The sequence below is a fragment of the Papaver somniferum genome, unplaced genomic scaffold, assembly GCF_003573695.1.
Source record: "Papaver somniferum cultivar HN1 unplaced genomic scaffold, ASM357369v1 unplaced-scaffold_137, whole genome shotgun sequence".
NCBI lineage: Eukaryota > Viridiplantae > Streptophyta > Magnoliopsida > Ranunculales > Papaveraceae > Papaver > Papaver somniferum.
The window spans coordinates 8,708,236-8,719,825 of record NW_020622934.1 but is presented as its reverse complement, the minus strand read 5'-3'; the positions used below and the strand labels follow the sequence as shown (position 1 = coordinate 8,719,825).

General features: G+C 33.6%; 2 protein-coding genes across 3 annotated transcripts; one reads left to right on the top strand and one right to left on the bottom strand.

Annotated features, from left to right (window-relative positions):
- Positions 1-5,921: 5,921 nt before the first annotated feature.
- Positions 5,922-6,841, top strand: LOC113334562 (pyruvate kinase 2, cytosolic-like). Its single transcript, XM_026580789.1, has 3 exons — positions 5,922-6,137; positions 6,362-6,439; positions 6,659-6,841. The coding sequence occupies exons 1-3, from the start codon at positions 5,922-5,924 to the stop codon at positions 6,821-6,823; spliced, it is 459 nt and encodes a 152-aa protein (XP_026436574.1). The 3' UTR covers positions 6,824-6,841.
- A 1,112-nt stretch (positions 6,842-7,953) lies between these two features.
- LOC113334401 (exonuclease DPD1, chloroplastic/mitochondrial-like) lies at positions 7,954-10,509 on the bottom strand. Of its 2 annotated transcripts, none has more exons than XM_026580659.1 (4): positions 10,395-10,509; positions 8,785-9,474; positions 8,417-8,622; positions 7,954-8,296 (listed from the first exon to the last, which is right to left on the bottom strand). In XM_026580659.1, the coding sequence occupies exons 2-4, from the start codon at positions 9,423-9,425 to the stop codon at positions 8,076-8,078; spliced, it is 1,068 nt and encodes a 355-aa protein (XP_026436444.1). In that variant the 5' UTR covers positions 9,426-9,474; positions 10,395-10,509; the 3' UTR covers positions 7,954-8,075. The 2 variants fall into 2 exon arrangements, with proteins under 2 accessions (XP_026436444.1, XP_026436445.1); XM_026580660.1 differs by having other exon boundaries at positions 8,785-9,493; positions 10,395-10,502.
- Between the last annotated feature and the right edge of the window lie 1,081 nt (positions 10,510-11,590).

Sequence of the window (11,590 nt, the reverse complement as noted above, 5' to 3'; positions counted from 1 at the left end):
AAACAACATTCGTTAAATATGTTATTATCTCAAAAAAAATTTGGACATTCGATATATGCTTTATATGAGAGGTTTAGTAATCCATATGATATGTAACTATCACATTGTAAGCTTCATTGGCATTCTTTATTTTGAATGATAAGAGATACGCATAAAGTCAATATCACTACTCGTAGGTAGTAAGTCTTAACATAAAATACCAAGAGTATGAGTTTCCCCCACTGATCTTGAGGTATATGCATTGTTCGATAATAGTTTCATCCAAAACCAAATAACATTAATGGTCTTGTTGAATTTTAGATATGCAACATTCGGGAAGCTTGCTTAATTTCATACTTTGATTTCTTAAGTTTTGTACACTATGTGTTTCCATCTTTATAAGGCATGGCCTTTATATTAACACGCTTAAATTTTCTTTATAATTTCATTAACAAAGATATTTTCACATTTCGTTAATGCAACTCTTACGTTATTATGAGCTACTAATACTGCTATAATAATTCTGAATAAGTCTTTCTTTGACACAAGAGAAAAAATTATTTATAATCAATGCATCATTTCATAGTAGAGTCTTTGGCCACAAGTCTTTCTTTATACCGCTTAACATTGTTATTACAGTCGTGTTAGATCAGAAAGACCCATTTTCATACGACTGATCATTTGTGTCCTTCGAGCAATTAAACAATATCTAAGACTTGACTTTCAACCATTGATTTTCGCTCATGCAGCATCGATCCATTAATCAGAATTACTACACATAATATTTGTGATTCGGAAACCGAGTCTTTTCCATTCCATATCAAAATGAAATAATTCTTGTAAGAAAATTACTGAAACAACATGGATAACTTTCTTTCAATCTCCTTCTAGACCTTCTTAATGTCGGTTCATGTTGTTATCCAAAATTTCCATATTGGCAGTAGTTATACTATGGGGTATTGGATCAGTAATTTGTGTTCTTTCATTATCTAACATTTCGACAATGAGAAGATTCAAAACATCTGTAAAAGTATTAGATAAAGGGATTATTATCGTGACTTCTCAAACAGATATATCCATGTACTCCCATATATTAATGCCATCGGTAATAAATTTACATTTTCGGTTTCAATAAATCTCATCATACTATGGATAAAACATTAAAATATACCCTTGGATTATTTAGGAAAACCAATGAACCAGTAATAGTTTTCAAATTCATTCTTGAGAATGTAAGCCCTCAACTCCAACTGAACAACCATAACTTACAGGTAGTTTAAACTAGGTTTCCATCCTTTCACAGTCCAAAGTATGTCTTTGAAACTGCTTTACTGGAAATCTATTTAAATTACACGGTTGTTCAAAGAACAAACATTCGCAAATGTATAGACATTATGCATGGCTCATTATGCTTCAACCACTAGCCTTTTGATATAGACCATTATGTCAAGGATAAGTTGGCCTTGTGCATTGAGCAACAATTCCAAACTTTTGGAGATACTATGCAAAAGATTTAGAATATTATCCTATTTTGTCATACCTTTCACAATATTCACCACCTTTGTCAGACTTTATGATTTTTACTTTATCTATAATTGCCTCTCGATTTCAATAATGAATGTTAGAGAAAACATCCATGGATTGAGATTCATTATACAATCGATAGATTTACACAGTAACGCGAAAATCATCAGGTGATAAACAATTTTATCTTTCAAAAATTGGACCATGAAAAGTCTACAAAATAATCATAATCAATAATTAATAAGAAAAAAAGTTGAAATTTATAATAGAGATAAATGACAATTAAGCTTACAATAGTTTCATACCTTCAATAAGATTCTCCTGTGGGTAAAACCTTATCAAGGAACAATGTGAGACATGAAAAACATTTGTAGATATCTTACCTTCTCATACACACAACAATATGTTTGTTTAATAGAAAAAACTAGAGTCGCCTGTGGGAGAATCTCGTCATAACATGTATTAACAAACTCAAATAATTCTAATGTTCAACCTAAGATAATATGAATTGTAGTCACATGTGGGTGGCCATTATTTCACATGTATATGAAACATTCAGATAACCTTAATTCTTGTTTCAATGTGGGAATCAAAACTACTTGTGAGCAGCATTGTTCTAATCGTCAAACAAACTAAAAGGACTCAAAATATACAACACTTAAAAGATAAGATAGTTTAGTATCACTGTGATAACTAAAAAATCCAGCAATTAACATGTACAAATGTAAATATCACACTAGCTTTTCTTGTGATATTGCACAGTCCCACTCAATGATACGGACATACTTGATCTGATCGTAAATTTTGTCAATTATGAACAATTACGAGTAACCCTAAAACATTAATCATTAATATATACTCAAAATTCAAACGTGATGAAACCGTTCTTAAACCAAAATCGAGCATTAAGCAAGTATAATTCAAGAATGAAATTTCGTTGAAAAAAATTCTTTGATGCATCGCTAATTTAAATTTGATACAAGATTAAAGATCGTGCTAAACAAAGGTTACCAGATGGATAAAAATAAAGGATATTTAGAAGAGGCAATAAATATCATTTTCACAAATATTTGAGAATTTATCCAAAAACAAAACCTCAATTTCTTTAGAGGATGCAATAAATTTTGGATATAAAACAACATGATAAAAAGTTTCACGAAAATCTGAAAAATTCGTAGTGGGTTACTCAATTCGGCAATGAGTTAATTTAAGTAAATTTTCTTTTATGCACTGTGTAAGAAATAATGAGAAATTATGCGGCATTTACTTAACCATGATCTTTATTTTTCTGTCTAAATGCAGTCAAAGGCACTCAAGTTAGAAAATGAAGAAAAATAACATTAGACACTCGTTAAAACTAAAGTGATTCAGATCCATAATGTATGATCAAAGATCATATCTTTCAGTGTTCTATTAAACATGTGAACTCGAATCACCTGTGGACAATTGTTGTTCTAAAATGTTTAAGCAAAACAATACTGTAAACATTTAACAAAGTTGTGATCATGGCGAAAATGTTTGAATACCACCGTGGTGATAGCCAAACAAATAATATAATGTCGTTACCACAATAGGTCGATAATTGCAAAACCTCAACTTTACTTTACAGTTTGCTAATTTATGCTTACAACAACATTATGATTATTGCTCGTATGAAACACTCTAGTATCACTGTGGTGATCGCTAAAGAGTTCCAATTTGCGAGAAAATAGGCATACTAATAATGCACACACACGTAAACCAAATCGTAAATGCACATGGTAGTGTCAAAAATGTTTCAATTATATAATTTTATTCATAAAATGTATAATGAAATTACGATGAGAAGTCGTTTTAAAATTTGATAAAGCGGAAGCAGACTAATAAATTCACCCTTCATTATGGATAAACTTCTATTTGATGTTCATGTACTATGATCCAGAAATGATACTAATTGTGAACTAGTTTATCTGTGAGTTTCTTTGGTCATACCGTTAGTTCTGACCATGTACGCTAACAGCCAGAAAGGATTACAAAACGACGAATTAAATTAGGCTAACTGATTCAAAATGACTACGGGATAGGAACAACCCAGGTCCGAGTAGGAATTGGACCACGTTCAAGAATAAGTTCCAGGTTTAGTTACCGGATCCGGCTTGATGAACCTTAAACATTATGGGATATTTAATTATTTGCACTTTAATCTTAATGCGGAAATAAACAGTAACACAACCTCAGATGTATCAGTTGACCCCACAACTAATTCTTATCTAACGTACATTAATGGCCCAACGCTTAAGGTAAGTAGAGCCTACCCATTAGAAACTACCCTTATTTACACAGGCCCATTATAAACTGCACCGTTTCATATTCTTTTCCATGTTATCGAAGCAGAACCCTAAGCACTTGTGCAGCGACAGATTTTCTCCGTACCTTTCAAAAAAAAATTTAAAATTTTTTTACAGATGGATAAATCATGACTACATCATCACTATGAAATTGTATGTATGTAACTTGATGTGAGATTTGTAAATTTAGCCGCAAACAAAACCAACATGTTCATTGCATATTATCAACGGAAAAATCATGAGTTCTAAACCTTAGCTCTGATACCAACTATAAGATTTAATGTTATAGATAATTAATTATAAGATCTTGAACTTTATGATAATCACAAATGAATATGCAAGAATAGTTTATGATAAATATCTTATAGCGTTAATTCTTGTGTACGTGTATCATCGATGATCTTTTTGTAGCAGTAATACCTTGTGGAGGAACTCTTAGTTTCTTCTTCCTGACCTTTTGTGTAATGAATTAATAAAAATTCTTTAACCAACACTGTTGGTTATTGAGTTCCTTTTATAGGTAGAAGGAGGACCAATGTTCATAGGATTTAGAATTAATATTCGATCTCGACCATCCATCAAAGAAGAGGGAATATGAAAGGATCCCAAAATTGTAACCAATATATGTAGGAATTACCAATAGGTACCATTATAGTGTTCTTAGTTAGTGGCAGGTCCACCCATTAAAGCCCACTAATCAGAGGTCCATAATTAAAAGAAAACATGAAAATGGACCAAATTTTTTAAGCCCAGGTCCTGCAAACGTGTGGAACATATGAGGACGTATTTTTAAATACCGAAAACACCCTTAAGTATATAAAGCAGTAACCAAATCCATTTCTTCTTCATTTCTCGATATATTCTTCTTCTTCTTCTTCAGTTTCTCATTTGTGGTTCGGTGAAAAGCTCCGGCTATGAAGATCTTCTGAGGTGTTGATCAATTCGTGAATTCAAAATAAGATTAATCGGTAGGTTCACTTCCTTACTGTTGGTATAGTTTAGGTTTTCATTTTTCCTTTCTTCTTCAAAAGCTAATTTTAATTTAGGTTTTTTTTCTTCTCGGATTAGAGAAATTTTTATGTTTATAGCAAAATCTAATGTTTAAGTATTAGATCTGATGTTGATTCGGTTATATTCAAATTTTTGTCATTGTTTTTGGATTCTATCAGCGTTTTTTAATTGATTTTTGGGTTCGATCCATGAGTACGTATATGTAATACTGAAATATTTGTTTTGATTCTGAGGTATTTCGTAAGTTGATTTACCTATACTGATCTTTATTTTAAGTTTTTTATTGATTCTATCTTAATCTGAGATCCAAATCTCTTGATTTCATGGGAAAAAGAATTCAAAATTCAGATTTTTAAGGTTCCGAAAAGAGGAATTAAATTCAGTTTTTTTTTGTGTTTATGATCTTCATGCTTGATTCGTTAATTTTTTACTTCAATTTTGGTAAAAATACTTTAGATCTAGATAAATAGTGATGTTTTATGTTCATTTCATTATTAGATCTGATGTTTTAACTCGGTTTTGTTGGTCTTTGGTTTGTTTTTAGTTTGCTTTTGTGTATTAATCATCAGTACATATATGATGTACTGAAGGTTTTTGATGAAAATAGTCCAGATCTAGTTATAAAATCATGTTTTACGTTTGTTTCGTTTGTAGATCTAGAATTTTAGTTTCATTTTGTTGGCTTTTGGTTTGGTTTCAGTTTAGTTTTATGTATTAACCATCAGTACGTATATGACGTACTTATTTTTCTGTGTTTACTATGCTTCTATATGTTTGGTTTCAGTTTTTGCTTGTGTATTAAACATCAGTACGTATATGACGTACTGTTTTTATGAATCTTGATCGTAATTATTCGATTTTTTGGTTATATTTTGATGGTTTTAGCTTATTTGAACTCTCAATTTGATTTTCTAGTTATTTTCTTTCTTTATTTTCTCAAAATCATACTAATCATACTTGTTAAGAGTACTAAGAAGCTCTGTGTTGTAAGTTTTGTTGATTTGAATTGGATTGTTTAAGGAATTATCATGATCTTCGTTGTTGTTGCAGTTTTTGAATCGTTTTTTTGGAATTGCTATTATGGATTATAGAGTGAAAATTGATAATAAATGTGCATATCTTGTTGTTCACTTGTTTCAGGTTATGCTAGATACAATAGGCCCTGAATTCCAAGTTCTTAATAAAAGTGAAAAATCGATTGCACTGAAGGCTGAATCATCGGTTGTTTTGACTCCGGATCAAGATAAAGAAGCAACTTCAGATGTATTGCCAATCAATTATGATGGATTAGCAAAGGTGTGCTGAAATTTTGGTTAAATCATAGTGTAATTTCAGTTTGGGCTTGGGAATTGTTGTCACATAATTCGAATATGTTTGCGTTCTGTTGATGTATATCATAAAATTGGAAAACAATGATTAGGAAGAAGGATGACAGTGTAGATGTTCCCTTGAACCTTCCAATTGTTGTCTTTGCGATACCTGTGTGACTATGTTATCCTAAGCTATATGATTATGTGCAGGCAGTAAAGAAAGGAGACACCATCTTTCTAGGTCAATACCTGTTCACAGGAAGTGAAACTACATCAGTTTGGCTTGAGGTACGGCACTGAACTCTGACATTTGGAGGATTCATCAATTCTTTTTTACAGGCAGTTGATTTTTATTTCATGAATACGCAGTACGTATAAGGCGTACTGATAGAAACTTCTTTTGATTCTGTTTTATTCAGAGTTTTGTCACTTTTTTTTGTTTGATCCATGAGTACGTATGCGCAATACTGAAATATGTGCTAATTTATTTATAATTGATTCTAACAGATATGTACTTTACCTGGAAGCGGTGCAGCATATATGTACTCGAATTGTAAGCAGCGGATATATACTCGAATTTGTAAGCAGTGCGACAGATATGTACTCAGATTTGTAAGCAGTGCGGCATATATGTACTCAAATTTGTTAGCATATATGTACTCGAATTTGTGAGCAGTGTGCCAGATATGTAATCAAATTTATAAGCAGTGTAGACACACACATTTGGTAGTAGGAGGTATTATGGTCATTTCTATTTTTTAATTAATTTTGAACCTCCGGATAAAAAAAAATTCTGGTTGGACCTTACTATAAATAACTATATGGACTTTGGACCAATCAACAAATTTTCCCCAATATATTTAGTAGTATTTATGGCCCAAAAGGATATTTCTATGTGGAGAAATATTCTTACATATACCAGCTTGACCCTACTATGATAAAACTCGTTTCGACTTTATACTGATGAAAATGACAAATCGACCGGAGAAGTTTAGAACTGCCACTCATGACATAAGTTGACACTGAATTGTGCATCGGAATTACTAGCCAGTCCGCAAATAGACACCGCTTCACAGTTTTCATTATATGAATGTAAAAACTCGTCACCACGGTAACAATGTAAAAACTCCCAGGAAACTTTCCAAGCATTGTCCCTTTTATATCCATAAGACTGGGAACTACCACCGCATCTGTGAAATTCAGTTGGGAAAGACTATTATGAACATCGACGACTTTAGTCACTTGATTAGCTGCTTGAACATCACTTCTTACGTCGCGCTCATCTTCACCAAGATTGTCTTAAAACTTACCCTCACCTATTGTAACAAGTGCGTTTTCTAAAGCCACCACCTCGTTCGATTCACCGGACGGTCGATTATCCATAACTAGCATAACCTTGGTATTTTCAAGCATAAACTCACAAATGTCTCCACACCCTATGAGTTGAGCGAACATCAAACAACCAAGGTTTACCCAATACGATATGAAAACTGTCCATGTCAACGACCTCACGATTGAGAATGAAAATTTGCAAACACTAACACAAGTAATCGTGTCCTCGCTGACACGCCCTATTTGTACTGGACAAGGATGCGAATCCATCTCTATATCCATGGACACCCCCATTCTTTTGACACCATATTATCAATGCAATCACCATCGTCAATAAAACGGCAGGAAATTATGTATTCATTGTCTTAGAACATGGAAATTGATTAAGTTAGAACACGGAAAAACTATTAGTTTGGTGGGAAATGAAACAGTTTCTAAGTTCTAACATGGATGTAAAATCTGATTCCCCATATGAAATATTGTTTTCTTTGCTGGCTGAAAGCTATAGAATACACAGTTGTTTTGTTGAAATTGAATAAATATTACAATGAATTGCTGATACAAGTGTAAGTAAACAAAAGAAAAGAAGAAACTAGCTTGTGGTGGTTTTCTTTTTTTTCGAATTGATTATGTCGGAGGCCGTGAAAGATCTTTCTAAAAGTGCAGAAGCTGGAAGCTGCAAGTCAATAGTCATATGCCGTAGTATTTGTGACAACATATTCACATCTGCCATTGCAGTATGAGCTTTACCAACCCATGGAATTCCATAGTATTCACGAAGTGCTTGTACAGATTTACCTGTAAGCTTCGATCCTGTTAAACAAGTTTATACTTGCAGTAATTAGCCAGCGAATTTTGAGACTTGAAAGAAAACAAGAAAGGAATTGGGAACATTGAAAGATCACATAATTCGAGGAGATCAAAGGGACAAACCCTCTAGTTTCATCAGATCCCTAGCAAGAGAAAGTGTATCTAGAAACAGCCAATCGGAAGGAATCTCCATGGAGCATCGACTAAACTCACTGATCAGAAAAGGCACGTCAAAAACGCGGGCATTATGACCAACCCACAGAATAGGTGTGCCAGGGATTTGGCGAGTTTTCACATAATGCTGTAAGATTGGAATCAGATCAGAAAACCTGCAAATAGCAAGTGTGCATCAGTAATAAGATTGAAGCAGAAGAGACTGCTTTTTAGAAGTTTGAGAACACAAACAAACACGGGAGGCTTTATTTGGCAGGGAAAAATAAGAGAAACCACAATTACGATATAATGCCACAAGGACATAACAAATGACATACCTTGGGACATCTGGCCTGTTCACCATGCTAGTTGTAATGCCATGAATGTGGTCATTTAGGATGTCCCGTTCAGGATTGACTAGGGTTTGTAGTGTACTGTCCTTGCCTCCACTAAGATCTCGAAGTGCGAACTCAATAATTCTTTCATTCTCACGATGGAGGCCTGTAGTTTCAGTATCAAAAACAAAAATTGTCACAAGCCTCTCACTTTTTTTGCTCCCTTCAACCTTTGGTTGAACATCATAATGTTTAATATCTTTAGTTTCTATCACCTCTGAATTGTATAAGTTTAACTTAGTGCCCATTGTAACCGTTTCTTCCCCAAGTTCACTGGGCCTGGTGACGCATGATTTACTGCTACGTGTTATGTTACTCGTTCTTTCTGTTTTTGTTGTCACTGTCCGCTGCTTCAACCTGCCAGTACTGGGATCATCTCGAGAAGCTCTATAGGCATCAGACACCACCAACTTCAACCCAAATCTCTTTCCTACACTATTTCTTAGTGCATGGAACGTATGGAAATTTCGTGACCAAATACTGGCTACAAACATCGGTTGAACAAACACATTTTCTTTCAGTATACATAGGGATCTGCCTTTGGGTCCTTGCAGCGCAGAAAAGCACGAAGAAACTGCCCTCATTTGAGCTTCCAAATAACTTGACCAATTTACTTTCTAATCAAAACAAGTTCTGCACCAAATGAGCAAACCTACTTAGAAGTTAGAAGTGTGGAAGTGGAAGTCAACTTAACACAAAGAAGATGAAGGAAAACCAGACAAAGTAAGAATATTGTTCCTAGACTAGAGAAAAGAACATCAATATTTCCGGTGTCCGCTCGTGAGTGGACTCAACGCCCGAGGACCTTATAAGCGTCCAAACCACTAATCTCTAAATTGATATTATTGTGATAAAATCATTATATCTGCATTTTGTTTTTTGTAACAGTGCCAGCATATAACAACCTTAAGTTGTGCCACTGTTGATTCGACCATGACTAGAAAAGTTTTTACAAGCTGTCTGAATTACAACTTCTTCATTCTTTCTTTCACAATTCATAGGCACAAATAGCGCACTGCAAAGACTAGCCAAATCATAGATTACGGTTTCTCTCCACGCTGACAGATCAAATTCTCAGATAATATGGTGAATTTACATTACTCGCAGAAGCCAAATGAAGAATCATTATTTTATCCATTTTATATGCTTTCAATAAAATGGTAACCTTTTCCGACTCATCAATCAAAATTGTTGTGAAATTGACTCCCCAAGTTCAAAGACACCAGATTTAAACGACATTCAGACTTACATATACCCAATTTCCAAAATAACCGAAATTCAAAGAAACCAATTAACCTCCAAAAATCCCAACTTGATGATGTAAAACAATAAATGTAAGTAAACTTTTTCAACAATACAGCTCCAACATACCAAAAAATCCAATTCGAACACGAAACACATAAATTCAGTACCCATTAAAACATTTTACATCAAAGCCCTTTAACTGTTCAATTTAATGCCCAAAAGAAAATACAAACCATATTCTGAAAACTCAGATGAAGAGTTTCTCAAAATTAAGTCAAAAGAAATGGGTTTGAAGACATGGAGATTACCTGTTTAATGTTGTTCGAAGACATGCATTTGTTCCTGAGATTTCTGGAGCTTGATTTATAAAGAGGGGGAAATGAGAAAGTCTTTGAAAGTTACATGAAGAGTTGAAGACCCAATACATACGGATCTCTCTGCATACCAAACATACCCTATATAAAGATCATAAACCGCAAACGTGTTTGTGACCGTTGGATTTAATCTGTGATAGTGATATCATGTGTTTGTCACGTGTGTTTGTGGGATATTATTCTTTGTTCTTGTTATGCTAAAAACTCTTTTCTTTTTTTTCTTGAAAAAGAGAGAGTTTGTTTCGAGTGAGATGCACGTAAAGAACTTGTGAATTGTAATGCATGATAACAATAATGGATATTATGATATCATTCATTTTGTGAAGCAACAACTATAACAACCATGGCATCATTTCTTTTGTTAAGCAACAACTTCGACTAACGTAGATGGGGATGCTTTATTCTAGGAAGTCACTCACACAAGGTGTAAATTCACCAGGGAATGACCCATGCCGAGACGGCACGGGCTATTTCGCAGGGTGAACCGGCTGTGAGTTGTGGCCAAAATATTGTAATATTTCATAGTTCGCCGATTTGGGCATCAGACTCGAACGTCCTGAGCAGTTCTCTTCGGTAATTGAAATTAAAAGCATATCCATAATGCCCTAGATAAGAAAAAAAGACTAATCTTTAGGATTGTAAATTGAAATTAAAGTGTGATTTTTCCAAAGACTAATATAGTTTTGAAGTGTGATGAGTAATGAGTTTGAAACACCTAAATGAAGATTATTCCGCTTTGGAAAATTGTAAATTCCAAAAACTGTGAAAGTAAACTCAATTCTGTTGCGAGTTAACTTCTTACCATCTCTAATTCCGTTTTCAACCCGAACCATAGTGCAACCAAAGGTGCAACTTCATTGTGATAAATTAACGAAAAAGAAAATAATTTCTTATTACATATGAATGAAGATCCAAGAAAGCAATTAACAGTTCATAAATATTGTTCATAGCCACAATGTGAAAACTTTATATTAAACTTGGAGGATTGGTGTGTAACAGAACCTATATTCGTCTCAAGAAATATTTTCCTAGCATCAGCACAGTTACCGAAACACTTTCCTTTGTATACTATTAATATTAAACTTTGTGCAAGATGGAATATAATAACTTAACATGAAATGCGACCAAAC

Excerpts from the sequence above, each read along its gene's own strand:
- LOC113334562 (XM_026580789.1), top strand. The coding sequence starts at position 5,922 with ATGGATTATAGAGTGAAAATTGATAATAAATGTGCATATCTTGTTGTT. Across the intron at positions 6,138-6,361 it reads ATTATGATGGATTAGCAAAG|GCAGTAAAGAAAGGAGACAC; the intron begins GTGTGCTGAAAT and ends GATTATGTGCAG. Across the intron at positions 6,440-6,658 it reads CTACATCAGTTTGGCTTGAG|ATATGTACTTTACCTGGAAG; the intron begins GTACGGCACTGA and ends TGATTCTAACAG.
- LOC113334401 (XM_026580659.1), bottom strand. The coding sequence starts at position 9,425 with ATGAGGGCAGTTTCTTCGTGCTTTTCTGCGCTGCAAGGACCCAAAGGC. Across the intron at positions 8,623-8,784 it reads AACAGGCCAGATGTCCCAAG|GTTTTCTGATCTGATTCCAA; the intron begins GTATGTCATTTG and ends TGCTATTTGCAG. Across the intron at positions 8,297-8,416 it reads GGATCTGATGAAACTAGAGG|GATCGAAGCTTACAGGTAAA; the intron begins GTTTGTCCCTTT and ends CTTGTTTAACAG.